Raw genomic sequence first — 15,178 nt, 5'->3', positions numbered from 1 at the left:
GACACATTGTTTGATCCAATCTCTCCCTCCTCACTCCCAAATGATTCGAGTCAAATGAAACACGTTTTAGTAGTCAAATCTGTAAGGGTGGGTCCCATTGTGCTTTGACCCTACAGGGCATTTTGTACATTTAATTTGATTTACACTCAAAATGTTAATTTAACGTACTGGATTTTCTCCCACACCCAACTAATGCTGAAAATGAAACAAGATCCTACAGAAAGGTTTGTGTGCCATTATCTCGTTAGCATTGTTATTTATTAAGTAATTACAGCACTCGGGCTGTACGTGCAACATTGCTCCAGCGGGCGTATGGAGAAGGACGCCAGCCGCCCGGTGACGTGTCCGTGGGCTGCCTCGCTGAAGACGGCGTGGCCCCAAGGATGCTGCTTCATGGTGCTGTGTGTGGCTCCCTGCAACGGTGTTGGTGGGGCCATGCTGTGAGCACACTCCCCAGGCTCCTCCAGGTTAAAAAATACCAAGGAATCATATTTTTAGGAAAGGCAGCATGGTTTTCTTCTGGGCTATGGCCAAGCAACACCAAGGCTTGGTCAACAGTCTGTATTTCCACCCGCTAGCTCAACGGGAAAGCAGCCCACCGCTGCTGAGATGCTCTACTTTGTGTAGGTGGTGCCTCTCCATCCAGCTCCTCTTGCCTTGCCGGAGGCTCCAGGACTTTCTCTCCACCCTGTGCCTCCGACGGCGCTGGGCACACCACAGCCCTGACCACTTGTGTCAGGGCTCCAGAGCTGATAATAATAATAATTTAGTTCCTGATTCAGCCATGCTTGTAAATGCACGTCTGACTTGGAGCACCCAATTAACGTGAAGTGTGTGCTCCAGGACCTCGCTAAATGGGAACCTCAAAGCAGGATTTGAAAAAGCCCAGACGACATTAAAGTAGTCACAGCAAGCTCTTGGTTCGGGAGTGTTGTGATTAATGTCATTTGCTACCTCTTTCGGCTTAAAAGACAAGGAGTGGTTAAAATAAAAGAAACCTCAAGTTGAAAGCATTGCAAAAAATCAATTAAAACCCATGTAGCTGCATTTTGACCTGGAGCAAAATCTCAGACATAACAGAGAAATTACATAGCCTTAAAGAGAAAGAAAGAAAGAGAAGGTTTTACGTGTGGTATTGCTGAGGTATTGCCTGAAGGCATGCTGAGGTGGCTTCTCACCTGGTACCTGCAGAGACTGTAAACTCCCCACAGGAGCAAGGGGAGCGAGTAGGTGCCCCCAGCCCTCACCGTTGCTCCCAGGGCCTGTCCCGCGGGTCAGCGGTCAGGGTTTAAAAGCTTTCCTGGAGGACGAAGTGCTGGGTGGTGGTGTAACTCCTCTGCGGGGATGAAGATGTCTGTGCCTGTGCATCGCTCTGGTAGACCCTACCGAAACGGGGTACGGTGGGTAGGGCTGCTGCGGCTGCCGGCTGGGATTTCCTGGCAGGAAACACTGATTGCTTTGGGATGCTCAGCCTGGAGGACCTCTCTGGCAGTGCGGCACCTGGTGCGGGGCTTGGGGCTGGGGCTGGGGCTCCTCCATCCCTGGGGCTGCAGCCAATCCCACGCTCCCAGGTCTCAGGCCCACGCCAGAGCTCACACCAGTTTGCCCCTGGATAAAGTCCCCCACAGCCCTGCACCGGCGGTCCTTGCCCCAAAGAGTAACTGGGGACATGCGTTAAGCAGAGCTCTTTCATTTGGCCGCCACATTTGAAGGCGCGTCCTTTCCAGAAGCTCCAGATCCAGCCCTGAAGTTAAATCTTCGTCTCAATGAAACCAATGGTGAAACTCCCATCAATTCCCCCTGGCCTGCGCTTTGCTCTTTGGGAGGAAAGCAGCAACCTTAGAGAAGAGTGATGCCATTTGAAAGGTCTCTTCACGTGGGGAAACAGCCCTTGGTGCTCACTCCCACCAGCCTGCGCAACCGCTCCAGCCCGTTGCTGGCTCTGGTGCGAGGATGTGCTCGGGGAGGAAGGCACGAGTGCATTTCCACTGCATTTAATAAAAAAGCAGATTGAATAGTAGGCACGAGGCGGGAGAAGGCACCCCTGAATGCTGTTAAATACCCGAGGACATGCCACACGTGGGCTTTGCTGTGCTCAGACTTTTCAGTGCAGTTTTGTGGGTTTTCTTCTGTTTCTTTTGCTTCCTTCCCCCCCACCCCGTCCTCTTGTCTTTTGTTTCATTTCCACTTTGGGAAGAGGGGGAGAGGACAAGAGGCAAATAACAAAAAAAGGGGAGGGGGGGAGGAAAGGCTGAGGCCGTGACACATTTTTCATTTTAAATAAATGACTGAAACAGAATAAAGCCGTTTTTTTAACAGAAGAAAGGCTTGTCATTAAGAAAAATAACAACAACAACAACAACAACAACTTTCTCTGCCTGCTGCTGCCCCGAGGACAGCTCAGCCTCTTCCCCGGCGCCCTGGGGAGCCCTCCCCTCCGCGGGCTGCCCCGGGGGGGCCCTCAGCGCAGCCCCCCGTGGGCGGCAGGACCCGCACCCGCGGGTGGGGAGCACCCCCGGCATCCCGCTGCGGCGGCGGGCGGGCAGCGGGTCCGGCCCCGCCGGGGTCCCCGCCAGCGGGGCGGCGGGCAGGCAGCGGGCAGGCAGCAACGGCAGGCTCCCCTCCTCTTTTTTTTTTTTTTTTTTTTTTTTAATTTTCAGACGTTAAATTCTTTTGCAAACATTCATGCCTTAGGAAGGGCTGGAACAAAGCTCAGCTGCTCCAACCGGTCGGACAGGTAAGCAGACTTGTTGACACCGTTATGTTTGCAGCACGCATGCTCCTTCCCAAGTTTCCTGGTGCATTTTTCTATTCCACCTTATGAAACTTTCCTCCCCCCCCCCACCCCCTTCCCTTCCCCTCCCCTCCCCTTCCCCTCCCCGCGCCTCGGCGGCTCTGCCCGGTGCGTGCGGTCCCGCTCCCCGCGGACGGCAGCGCAGCGCCCGCGCCCCGCCGGGCTGCGGGCGGGCGGCGGGGTGAGCCGCCGCTCCGCTCCGCGCCCAGCCGTGCCGAGCCGTGCCCAGCCGTGCCCCCTGCCCTCGCCATGCCCAGAGCCTTCCTGGTGAAGCGCCGGAGCCCGCAGCCGGCGGTGCGCAGCTGGGATGGGCTGCCCGACGAGGAGAGAGCCGACACCTACATCCCAGGTACGGCGCCGACGGGCTCCCTCCCCCGGCACCGCTCGCCGCCGGGAGGGAGGGAGGGAGGGAGGGAGGGGGTCCCCGCCAGACCCCAGCCCTCGCCCCGGTCCCCGCGGGCTGCGGAGGGGGCGAGTTGGGGAGGGGGCTTTGCCGGGCCGGGGGACCCCCGAGGGGGCGGGCGGGCGGCGGCGGGCCGGGGAGAGCTGTGCTAAACGTGGCGGGGAGCTCGGGGGGGCCCTCCCCGCCCAGCGGTGGGGGTGCCGGGTGCCAGCCCCGCCAGGCGATGCCGCCCCCATGCCTGGCACCATCTCCCACCCCGGCGAGCCCCCGGGCATGGGGGTGGGTGTGTGTGTGTGTCCGGGAGGTGGGAAACCTCGTTTGCATGAGAAAGGTGGCGGGGGAAGGAGAAGAAAGGACCTGGGGCGGGGGGGTGATGTACTCCTGGCCTCCCCCTCCCCTCCTCTTCCTCCTCCTCCTCCTCCTCCTGCCCTTGCCCGGGGTATAACGGGAAGGCGGCGGAGCTGGCTTGTTTGAACTTTGGGACCGTTCGTGTTTGAGTTTCCGATTGCAGCGTGAGCCGGGGATCCTCCCCCGCCGCCCGCGGCCCGCCCGCAGGTTAAACACCGAGGGCTCGGCGGCTCCCGCCCGCTGCCACCGCTGCCCCCCGCCCGCCGCCGCCGCCGCCCCTCCCCTGGCCGCGGCTCCGTGGTCCCCCTCTTTACCGCATCCCCCCCCCCGCGCTGCAGGCGGGATCGGCTGCGTGCTGCTGGGCTACGAGGACAGCTGCAGCTTGGAGAGCAGCGGGAGCAGCGGGACCCGGGACGCGGAGCCCAGCGACTCCCCGACGCCCCAGCCCGCCCCCGGCGACTTGGGCACGGCCGGGGGGATGCTGCTGGACCTGGCTGTCAAGCGCCCCGCGGTCAGGTCGAAAATCAAGGTAACCGCTTGCACCCCTGCCGTCTCTTCCCCGGTGATGGGGTGACCCCGCTTCAAGGGCAGGGCCCGTCTGCTGGCCGGGGACACCGGGTGACAACAGTCCCTTGGGCTCTCTCTGCTAGAGGTGACAGCACCCGTCCCACACACCGAGATGGAGGCCCGCGAGAGTGGCCGGCCGTAGGATGGCAGCGGCAGGGCAAGCCTCGTAAGCGATGTACCGTAATCTTCCAGTGCCCTTTGCCTTCCCTTATCCCCGCCTGGGACATGCTGCCCCTGACCTGCTTGGCTTGGGTCCCGCAGGAGCTCTGAACCCAGCCAGGAAGGACCAGCCCTGGCAGCTAGGAGTCATGCCCCACGGTGCGTGGGTGGATCTCGTTCCTTAACGTGGGGCCTCCTTAAAAGGCTGCCTTCTAGTTTGTAGTCAAGCCTTTGCCAAGGGGGGCTGCGGTGAATCTTCCCGCTGCTCCCCTACCCTCTTAACTTATCAAAGTAGCAGCTAGGAAAAGGTCCTCCTCGAGCTGTGAAAGGCCATTGCCACCTTGAGGTGGACCCACAGGCTTGGGTGAAATGAAGCAATTATCTGTCCGTTAACTTTGCTGAAGAGCCTTTCTGCTGCATGGGCAGGAGCTCTTGCTGTCTGGGTGTCCCCCAGGCAGAGCCGGCAGAGCAGAGCGGTGATTTCCCTCCCAAGGCTGAGAAGGCAGATTGCTCATGGGCTCCTTGTGGTACCCAAGACCGAGCTCCCAAAGCGTGGTGGTGATGCAGATGGGGTGGGAGGACCACGTCCATCTCTGAACATCCAGAGTTCCCGGCAGCAGAGGTGGAGCCAGGCCACCCCAGTGCTAGGAAGGAGATGTGTTTACCGGTGGCTAGTTAACACCTCGTTAAACCCTGGTTGTTGCTTTGCTGGAGGGAGCTGTAAAAATTCCCACTGTCTCTGCTGGGATGACAGCCTTTTGGCCACCGTGTATTAATCTCGTGATTAACACTAGGTTTTCACCCTGGTTATATGCGGCCGCATGAGGTGGCGTCCTACCTGTTGCCCAGCAGATACTTCCCAGCTGGCTCCCCCTCTGGTTTCACACCTTGTGGCTTCACAGCTGCCTTTTTTTTAATCTTTCTTTACAATTTCAGGTAGCGTTGCTTCAGTAGTAAGCGAAGGAGGAGGATCAGGAAAAATAACTGGCTCTTCAGGAAAAATAAACCCCAAACATATTCCTCTCTTTGTGAAGAGCTTGTCCCCCACTGTTTGACTTTAACCTACTTTGTGTAATTTAACCCGGTCTATTAGCAACTGTGACAGCGAAACCTTGTTTCGGCAGAGTTGGGTTTTCTCAGCATGCCACAGAAACTCCCCAAAAGCGCCACGAGAGCCGATGGACATGTGCACACAGTGCCGCCTGCTCCACTGGCTTTCCCCCGTCCCGAGCGGCTAGCGGCGAGCACGTCTGCTCCCCCGCGAATAATTAAACTAATAGCGAAGTATTTGCATCTTCCAGACATTAAGCCTTCCCTCTGAGGAACGGTCTTCCCAAGAGCTGAATCATCAGTGTCTCCCTTAGTCAAGTTAGGTCATGGTGTTGGCACAATATTTTTGGTGTTAGGAGTGGGAATGAGGAGATTAACCCCTAATGACACTCTGCTGTTAATTAACGAGCCAGGAAGACCAACGGGAGGAGATTAATACCATTGTTTCAGTCTCTGCTGAGTCAGCACGACGTGCCTTTGGTTTGTCTTGCCAAACCTACCTTTTTTTCACCGCTGGCTGGTTTTTGAGGGACCCATAGCAGCTGGAAGCGTGATTAGCGAAGGCACTGCATGGGTATGACTTTCTCATGCCAGGGACAGCCTCCCGTCTCCATTCAGGTTATTAGCTGAGTGCAGGAGCAAAGACACATGTGGCCCCATGGAAAGGTGCTCATAGCCTAAGCCCGTGCTTACGGATGTAGCTGGACGAGGGTCCCTGCCTCTGGAAGGTATCCACTACACAGGCTTTGTTTTAACCCCTGAACCCAAGCTGGCCAGCATTGCATCGGTCCCAAACAGCGCACGTTAAGTCACCCACTTGATTGCAAGGGAAGCGTGAAGGTTTCACCCAGCAAGAATCTCCTGAATGCTTTCACTTTTCATTTTGAATATGTCCCAAGAATTTTTTAATGCCACAATAAGCCATCCCTCCTTATTTTGTGTGTTTTCTGTTGGTCTTTGTCATCTCGATGCCTACTCACTCAGTCCTCTTACATTCCTTAGTTCACCACCGGCACCTGTAACGATGCTACGGTGCATAGCTGCGAGCTGTGTGGCAAAGGCTTTCGCTTGCAGCGGATGCTCAACCGTCACATCAAGTGTCACAGCCAGGTGAAGAGACACTTGTGCACCTTCTGCGGAAAAGGCTTCAACGACACCTTTGATCTGAAAAGACATGTTCGGACCCATACCGGTGAGAACGCGTTCGCCAGGGGCTTGCGGGTGGCTCTGGGTAGCAGGAGGTGGGAGAAGGGGTGAGATGGGACAAGGACGAGGAGAGAGTGAGGGTAACCCAGCAAGACAATAATACAAAACCCAGGTAAACAACATTTGCAAAAAATATCGGGCATGCAGTGGAGGAAAGGGAAAGATGTGAGTGTGGACAGTTAGTCCTGGGACTAACGAAATCTGAGGAGAACTAACGAAATCCGTGTGAAGCAGTGTAGGTGCATGAGCTGCCATCCAGATCCGGTGTAGACGCAGCCGTGTGCTGCCGTGCCTGGGTCAGCGAGACTGGGGTAACCCACCCGGGATAACCCACCCGGGATAACCCTCCTGGGATAACTCACCACATGTTATGTCGAGTCCAGCGTGTACCGGTGAGCAGAGGCAGGCGGTGGACGAAAATGCTTTGCCCTCTAGAGGCAATGAGCAGCAGTTTCTTGGTTTTTTTGCTGTTACGAACCTTCCCCGCTGGCCGTCCTGCGGCATGGGGTTATGGCTTGATTTTGGCACTGTCTGGAGAAACCAGAGTGTGGTTCATGCTGTGCCTCCAGCTTCTTTGGGGAAACTAGGCAACACATCTGACTTCTGCTAACCCTGCGCGCTGCATCCCTGCCTGCTTCGGGCTACCAGCTCCTCCAATCCCTTTCGGAGCTGTTTCCCTCTGCACGTCTGGCCATCCAGATCAGCTTGGCCACTGGCCTAAACCATCTCTACTCATTTATGCGGGTCACAGCATGGGTTGAAAATCAGGAGCAGTGGGTGGAGACTCTCCTGACAGCGATTCCTGCTCTGGATTGAGGTGGGGTAAAAAAGTTGCCTTTAATCTGGGCTAGTTCCCTCCTCCCTGCTTGCATCTACACCAGCTGTACAGGCACAACCGAGGATGCTGCGATTTAAGCCCATGATGGCACTGGAAGAAGGAAAAATCGTCCCTTTCCCTGCTCTGCTCACTCTTGCTCCCATATCGCTCCCCCGGGCTGGAAGGATGCACTTTCCATGGCCGCTCTGCAGTGGGGTCAGTTCCTGAGCCCACCCCAAATAGCAGTGGTTGTCTTTCTTTGAACCGGATGGGTTGCCTCCAATCCAGCTCACTGGTCACAGAAGTGCTTATCCTAACCTGGGGCAGGAAGAAGGCCGCCTTTTTGTTTCTCTTTCTTTTTCTTAGTGGAAGCGATGGCTTAAATACATATCAACCCCATACTCACCAAGCAAGATGCTTTCTGGCAGGCCAAGCTGGCTTTGCTCAGGAGGCTTTGACTTTGCACTGCAGGGCACCTGGAAGATGCATCCACCACATCTCTTGGGCACGTTCCAACTTTCCAGATTTGTGGTTACCTACAGGACCTGCCGATCATTTGGGCTTGCTCTGCAATGCCCCTTTTTTGGCTCAGGCACCATTAACCAGGTGAACTGCTAGAGGTGATGCTGGTAGGCAGGAGTTGTGTCTTAGCAGTAGAGCTCACGAAAACAATGCCACCTGTTTTGATGGGAAAGCATTGGTCGGAGCCAATATTTTGGGCTGTTTTAGTTTGTTTGCAAAGCTTTCATGTGGAAAGGAAAGCTGCTGGCTGCAAGCAGGGAGCTGCCGCTGGGGTATGGCTGAAGCGTGGAGACAGTGCTTCTCAAAGAAGTGATTTTTCAACCTGTCCCCTCATCTTTTGAGATTCGGAAACTAAATCCAAGAGGGTCTCTGTTCAGAAGCTAAAAATACATATATGCTGTTGCAGGTAGGGTTGAACTCGCTATGCAGGAGTGGAGCCAATTTTGCGAAACTCTGGAAGGGAAGAAGGATCTTTGTACTGGACAGGAGTGAAAATGCACTGTCCTGGAAATGTGAATCTTATGGTTAGATTGTCCCCTGTTGTGGTTTAACCCCAGCCGGCAACTAAGCACCACGCAGCCACTCGCTCACTCCTCCCCCCAGTGGGATGGCGGAGAGAACTGGAAGAGTGAAAGTGAGAAAACTCATGGGTTGAGATAAAGACAGTTTAATAGGGAAAGCAAAAGCCACGCACGCCAGCAAAGCAAAACAAGGAATTCATTCACCACTTCCCATCGGCAGGCAGGTGTTCAGCCATCTCCAGGAAAGCAGGGCTCCATCACACGTAACGGTTACTTGGGAAGACAAACGCCATCGCTCCGAACGTCCCCCCCTTCCGTCTTCTTCCTCCCGCTTTATATACTGGACATGACATCATATGGTATGGAATATCCCTTTGGTCAGTTGGGGTCAGCTGTCCTGGCTGTGTCCCCTCCCAACTTCTTGTGCATCCCCAGTCTGCTCGCTGGTGGGGTGGTGTGAGAAGCAGAAAAGGCCTTGACTCTGTGTAAGGACTGCTCAGCAATAACAAAAGCATCCCTGCATTATCAACACTGTTCCCAGCACAAATCCAAAACCTAGCCCCACATTAGCTACTGTGAAGAAAATTAACTCTACTCCAGCCAAAACCAGCACATCCTCAAATTTACTAGAAGAAATCTGGCATCACTATTTCCCTTTCCAGTGTAAAGCCAGGATGAACACTCACATATATTGCATTTGCCTGGTGCCTTGGGTCATGGCGGGGATGAAGGCTGGCTGCAGCAGTGGTACCAATAATGTATTGGCATGTATCTTTTCCAAGCTGAAATATGGCATCTCTAGAAGCAGTGGCCTTTTTTATGTCAAAGTTGATTGCTGCTCAGGAAAGCTGGGCTATATTTGGATGTTAAAAAGAAGACAAACGGGCTGGAAGTGGTAGTGTGGGCTTTATTTTGTAGCTACGGGTGCTCATCTACATGTGCTTTACTGAATGTCGGTGTTCCAGTGGAAACTGTCGTGCAGTGTTTGTAACCAGACTGTGCAGCAGTAGTTGCACGGTAGTGTCAGAGAGAGTGAAAGCCAAACGTCCCAGTCTAGCTTCATGCTATAAGCAGACTTAAACATTAAAAAGTAACTAATATACACAGTAAAATAAAATTTTAAAATGATTCCTAAGCAATGAAGAGGTTCCCACAGCCCTGATGGCCTGTGCCATCCTGGCACTACCCCCCTTGTGCTTGTATTCATGCCTGTGGAGCACTGTTGGCAGCAGGAACCAAGGACGGTGAAGGTTTAAATTGCCTTCACATGAGCATGAAACTGCACCCAAAATACTGTTTGTAAAAGATACATTTTTGTGTATGAATTCTAATGAAGATTTGGCATTTCTCTCCAATTGCAGTTTAATGTAACCGAAGCAGTCTCACAGCAGTAGGCGTTAGGAAACTTTAGTCTTGATAGTTTAAGCAGGTGCACTGGGATAACCTCCTTTTACAAGACTTGCAAAAATGCAACCAAGATGCTGCTTATTGGAACTTCTAATTAGTTTCGATTTCTGGTGGAAAGATCACGGACTGAGTGGTGAACTTAACGCAGTGCGATTACAACATTACAACTGTCTGTATGGACATGTGTGCTTTGCCCTTTTTTGCCTGGCTCGCCATAGGTCTGATCTTCCACACACTCGCGTTTCACCTTTCATCTGGAACAGAGCGGGGTTTAGGTAACTCCTTGCATCAGTTTTAAGGCTAGTCTTTGCTTGAAAACTTACTGAGCTAGTCTAGTAAGTAAAATCACAACTGGTTTAGGTTTTTTCAAGTGTCGCTAAACCCTCAGCTATTTAAGTACTGGGGGGTTGTTGTTAAACCAGTGTTGATTGGTGGCAAAATGGATGCTCTTTACTGCTCAGTATTTTTGTAATGTTGGTTGTCTGTACTGAACGAAACTGCTCAGGCATTCAAATCACAAGCCAGCGCCTTCTCCCTCCTCTGGAGACACACATACATATTTATTTCCTCTTAATGCACTTATCTTCTAGAACCTGAGCTTGTAATCTCAGTCATCAAATCTATATTCTACAAAAATGCTCTCACTCCTTTGAGGTACTGTGATCGCTGTATGTTCACGTTGGGCTGCCCTTCACTGGAGCTTCATTAAGCTTTGCTCACTAAAAGAGAAAAATTAACATCTTACCGAGATACAAGATTTCATTCATTATAAAAGCCAAAATGAAAGGTTAGCTGAAACCGATAGTTTTACCTACTCACAGGACTTCAAAAAGATGGGGGTCTAAAGGAGTAAGTTTTGCAAGAGTTGATAATGGCTTCTTCTTTAGGACCAAAGCGCCGATGGGCACCTGTTATCCTCAGCATCTGCCTGTGTCATCTTGAAACGTTTCTAGGTTGTCTATGCCTAAATATATCAACCCATTCCTGAAAATTCTAGCCTGAAAGTAAGATGTTTTCTTTAGACATATAGTTCCTCGGGCTAGTAGCTCCCTGCTGCTAGGTATCTGCTCAATAGCTGATATGCCAGAGCCTTGCTCTTAGCCGGTTCCTTAGTCGGCTGTAAGAAACGTAAATCAGAATGGTAATCGCTGTCTTTTAATATTGCAGGAATTCGTCCTTACAAATGTGAGGTTTGCAACAAAGCCTTCACCCAGCGCTGTTCCCTGGAGTCCCACCTTAAGAAGATTCACGGTGTGCAGCAGCAATACGCCTACAAACAGAGGCGAGATAAACTTTACGTGTGCGAAGACTGCGGCTACACAGGCCCCACGCAGGAGGACCTGTACCTGCACGTTAGTAATGTTCACCCCGGAAGCGCTTTCCTGAAAAAAACCTCAAAAAAACTTGCAGCGGTTTTGCAAAACAAACTGAGCCCTGTCCTGCAGAGGAACTCCAAAGATGACGACAAAGATGAGTAACACGGTGGATTACAGTGGTCTAAAGGAATGAAGTTTACATGTAGGACTATATATATATATATTATTTTTTTAAAAACAATTTTGAAAGAAATCCCTGAAATGAAAGGGATGCTTTTGTTAACGGGACTCTCTTGATGTTGGCAGAATCTCAACTTGAAAGAAATATTCCCATATACGATGCAAACGTCAGGCGTTTTTATCTGGCCAAAAAAAATGGAAAGCTTGGAAGAAGCTGTCACCTCTTGGACGGAGTATTTACTGAACTGACATTCAGGCAACCTGTTTTCTGTTTCAGCTCTGCCGCGTGTCCCAGTGGCCGCTGACAAATAAGTTCACCTTTCCCCACTGTACTTTGTAAAGATAATAACCATTACCTCCCATACAAATTACTTCTGAGAGGTTTGGGTGAAAAGTACCGTGTAAGAGCAGCTACTAGTACATTGTTCTATGCAAAATGAATTAAAATGGTCTTAAGAACAGGAGTACATTGTATCGGTAAATAAGTTAAAATGTGCAAATAACCTTAACCCTGCACCTTGTGCAGTACACTAACAATTTATGGAAGCGTGATCCAAGGTGAGCTGAAACTTTTTTTAAAGGATGCAGAACTTTTTCCTCCCAAACTTTCTCTACTAGCAAATGACATTATTCCAGGGCAGACTTACGGTCGTGTTTTAGGTACTTTAAGCTGTGAACTTACTTGTATCATGTTTAGACTTAAGTGTAACGTTAACTCTGATGTTCCTGGACTTGTCACGCTCACTTTGGGGATTATTACCACATCCTTTTAACATACATCAATATCAACCCAGAAACCCAAAGAAAACACTTAATGACTTGAAGATATGTATTTTCTGTCATGATGAAATGCAATTTTGTGTGTATTTTATGGGGGGGGTGTGTGTGTGTGTTTGGGGATTTTTTTCTTTTTAATGATCAAGTAAGTGCCTGTTCACTAACACAACAGAGCAGTGCAATGCAGCGAAAACGGAGAGTTCGCCTGTCTCAGCCTCATGAGATCAGTGCAAAACTGTAGGCACGAATCTGGCCTCTCATCTGTAACCACTGTCAGTTCAGAAAGCTCCTAGTGAGACTGATGCTACAAGGGAAGGAGGCAGCGGTGATGATGAGGGACTGGTACTACATCTTTGTGCTTCTGGACTTCCTCTATAGTCCTGCTCCAGCTCCTGTTGACCCAGGACAACCAAGAGGGTAGCCTATAGGGACTATCGAGTGTGAATTTAGGGATTTAAAAAAAAGGGGGAGGGATGCCCATATAGCCTATGTTGCTGAAACCCCTAACACTTTAAGACTCTTCAGAAGCTGCTGCAGCCTTTACTGGGCACTTGGGTGTCTACATTAGGAGCGACAGGGTGGGGTGGTAACTTCCTCAGCAACCACAAGGTAACTCTGGTCCAAGCGCGTGTTATTCATCTGTCTCTTAACTTAATGGACACAGCCGCTAAACAGGTTTTACATCAATTTAAATGCATAACAATTAATGGATTTCATTTGTAAATTACAAAAATTCATTTCGTGTTCAAAATAAAGCTGTACATTTGGGGAGGATATGCTGTATTCTATATATGTTGCAACAACAGCTGAAAAGTAACCCACCTAAAATACAGAGTCATAGCCAGGACTTTCATAGTCATTACTACTAAAATGATAGATTCTGAGCATCTCTGCAAGAATCATAAAAATCTTCTCAATTTGCCTCAGTTTCATCCAGGCATCTGCTTGGGTTTTTGTGGGGAAAAGCTTCTAGGGGTTTTAAAGCATTTCTAATGATATTGATGCTTTATTCAGCACAACTGTCGGTGCTTCGGACCTTGAAAACGAGGATAATAAAGCGATGCTACTGTGTAAAGAACGAACTTGTCATCCTATGTAAATGGGAAAGTTCGCAGAATACTTTAATAAATGGGAAGTCCATGGAAAAAAAGCATCTGAGGTAAATTAGAAGGTCCCTACTTTGCAAAAAGAGCTAAAGCTTAGGCACTGATCCCCAGTTCTTCCGAGATCATGCTATTATAACTGAATAGTATAAATGGAAGGTGGCTCACGCTGAGCAAAGCTTGCGTGCTTGCAAATATATTGACAAAATTGCCTGGCTAAGAAAAGTGTTAACAGCTGGTTCAGCCAATTGAGCTGGCGACACTCCCCTGTAACCCGCTCAGCAAGGTCTCAGTCATGAAAGTTAACTGCTGAGTTCAGCTCCTAGGTGGGACTGTTCAATACAGTCCCTCTGAGCAAAGTGACTAGCATTCACCTAACTGCAAAGGATTCGTGTGCTTAGCTCTGCTGAAACCTCAGCTCTTACACTGGAGCAGTGGAGGTGCGGCTGAAACCCTCCCTATCTAGCTGGAGACGCATTTTGTGTGTGTATGTGTGTGCGTGCACGCATGTGGTTTTTTTTTTTCCCCCTCCTGTAGCACACGTTGCTTTCCCTCCAATATCACTGCCAAAGCACGCCCCTGCTGAACGAACTACAGACACGTTGAGGTGGTCCATCTACGTGATCTCAGCCAAAGAAAGCATTCACAGCGACAGAGAAAAGAAGCAGTTAACAGTACACAGAAGAAAAACCACTCTGGCTGGAGAGAAAAGCTCTGACAAGTTGGATGTTGTAGCTGGGGTAACTGCCCTGATTGTCTAGCTGGCTTTTCTGCAGAGGACAGATACTGCCTGTAGCAGACACCTTGGGCATGTCAATTTAACAGTCTAGCAACTTTGTTTAAACTGGTCACAAAGTGGGTTTGAGTTTGCATGACATTGGCGACGGCCATCTGCCAGTTCTGTTATGGGAGAAAACGAGCACTAGCTTGTGCCTCTATAGAAATGTTCCAGAGCTCACACAGGGATGCCCGAGGCAGCCAGACTTTCAGAAGTGCTAGACATGAGTAACTTCCACCACTACTGTCTTTGAAGGCTGTCTGCCTTCTCCTGGTGCTCTGATGGTACAGACTCATCCAAGACTTAAAGACAGGTGAAGCCAACAGCTGCCTGTGCTGCCCAGGCTCCAGACTTGTCCTTATTTACTAGGAGGCAGGATGAGGCTGAAATCTTACATGGTTCAGTGACATCTTATGGCTGTATGACACACTGATGAAGAAGGCAATCCTACCCAAACATTGCCCAACTGTTCCACACTCTCTCGATTTATCCAATCCCAATCACCACAGGGAATTCAGCACGTTTATCACCTCCTGCTTCTGCCCAGGGCATCTTACCTCTTGCTTATGCCCACCCTCTTTGTACCTACAGAGCTATCTTTCACAGAAAATTGACCGTGTTCAGTGATGTTGAACCACCCACTTGCTAAAATTCTGTGATGTGGGAAGATACTTGTAAAACAGGTAGAACTTCTGAGCACTCATGCAGCGTCGTCGTGGTTAGTCATCTCTGAACTCAGTTTCTCAGTCTCCATGGTTTGTCTTTTTAGATAGAAATCTAATTAAGCACAGAGTAATCATAACATCACCAGACCAGGTTTGAATAAGCAAGTACCACTATAACTAAGTTTCATTGCACAGGTTTCCACAGTTCAGTACTCTGGAGGAACAGAAGATTAAGCACTACAGAGGCTTAAGTTTCTTCAGCAGCAAGCCTGCCCACTGTTTTTTTTAGGTATGGTTCTGGCTGATTTTCTTGAAGCTTATGGGTTGGTTATATTTTTATTTGTAATCTGCAGTGGTCTTATAAAACCTCATATATATACACAATTCAGAGAAAACAAAGAGAATGAGGAAAAAAGCTTTCCAGGTGTGCAACACACAAAGCAAAACCATCTGACATCATCAAGGCTTATTCTGTGTCTCATAGACTTGATTTTATGAAACAAGCTTCAAAAGTAACTTCTGTTTTAGAACATTTATTCACAAACTTATTTGAAAAAAAGCCCCC

General features: G+C 50.3%; 1 protein-coding gene across 1 annotated transcript; it reads left to right on the top strand.

Moving 5' to 3' along the window:
- The first annotated feature begins 3,028 nt into the window (after positions 1 to 3,028).
- Positions 3,029 to 11,286, top strand: OVOL2 (ovo like zinc finger 2). Its single transcript, XM_050894874.1, has 4 exons — positions 3,029 to 3,143; positions 3,884 to 4,074; positions 6,324 to 6,513; positions 10,962 to 11,286. Exons 1-4 carry the CDS (start codon positions 3,044 to 3,046, stop codon positions 11,270 to 11,272), a joined length of 792 nt encoding a protein of 263 aa, XP_050750831.1. The 5' UTR covers positions 3,029 to 3,043; the 3' UTR covers positions 11,273 to 11,286.
- The last annotated feature ends 3,892 nt before the right edge of the window (positions 11,287 to 15,178 follow it).

This window comes from Gymnogyps californianus, chromosome 3 (assembly GCF_018139145.2).
Source record: "Gymnogyps californianus isolate 813 chromosome 3, ASM1813914v2, whole genome shotgun sequence".
In the NCBI taxonomy this organism is placed as follows: Eukaryota; Metazoa; Chordata; class Aves; order Accipitriformes; family Cathartidae; genus Gymnogyps; species Gymnogyps californianus.
Note: the sequence above shows the minus strand (reverse complement) of the source record. Positions and strands in the feature narration are given on the sequence as shown.

Coding starts and splice junctions, on each gene's coding strand:
- OVOL2 (XM_050894874.1), top strand. CDS start 3,044: ATGCCCAGAGCCTTCCTGGTGAAGCGCCGGAGCCCGCAGCCGGCGGTG. Junction 3,144..3,883: donor AGCCGACACCTACATCCCAG/GTACGGCGCCGA, acceptor CCCGCGCTGCAG/GCGGGATCGGCTGCGTGCTG. Junction 6,514..10,961: donor ACATGTTCGGACCCATACCG/GTGAGAACGCGT, acceptor TTAATATTGCAG/GAATTCGTCCTTACAAATGT.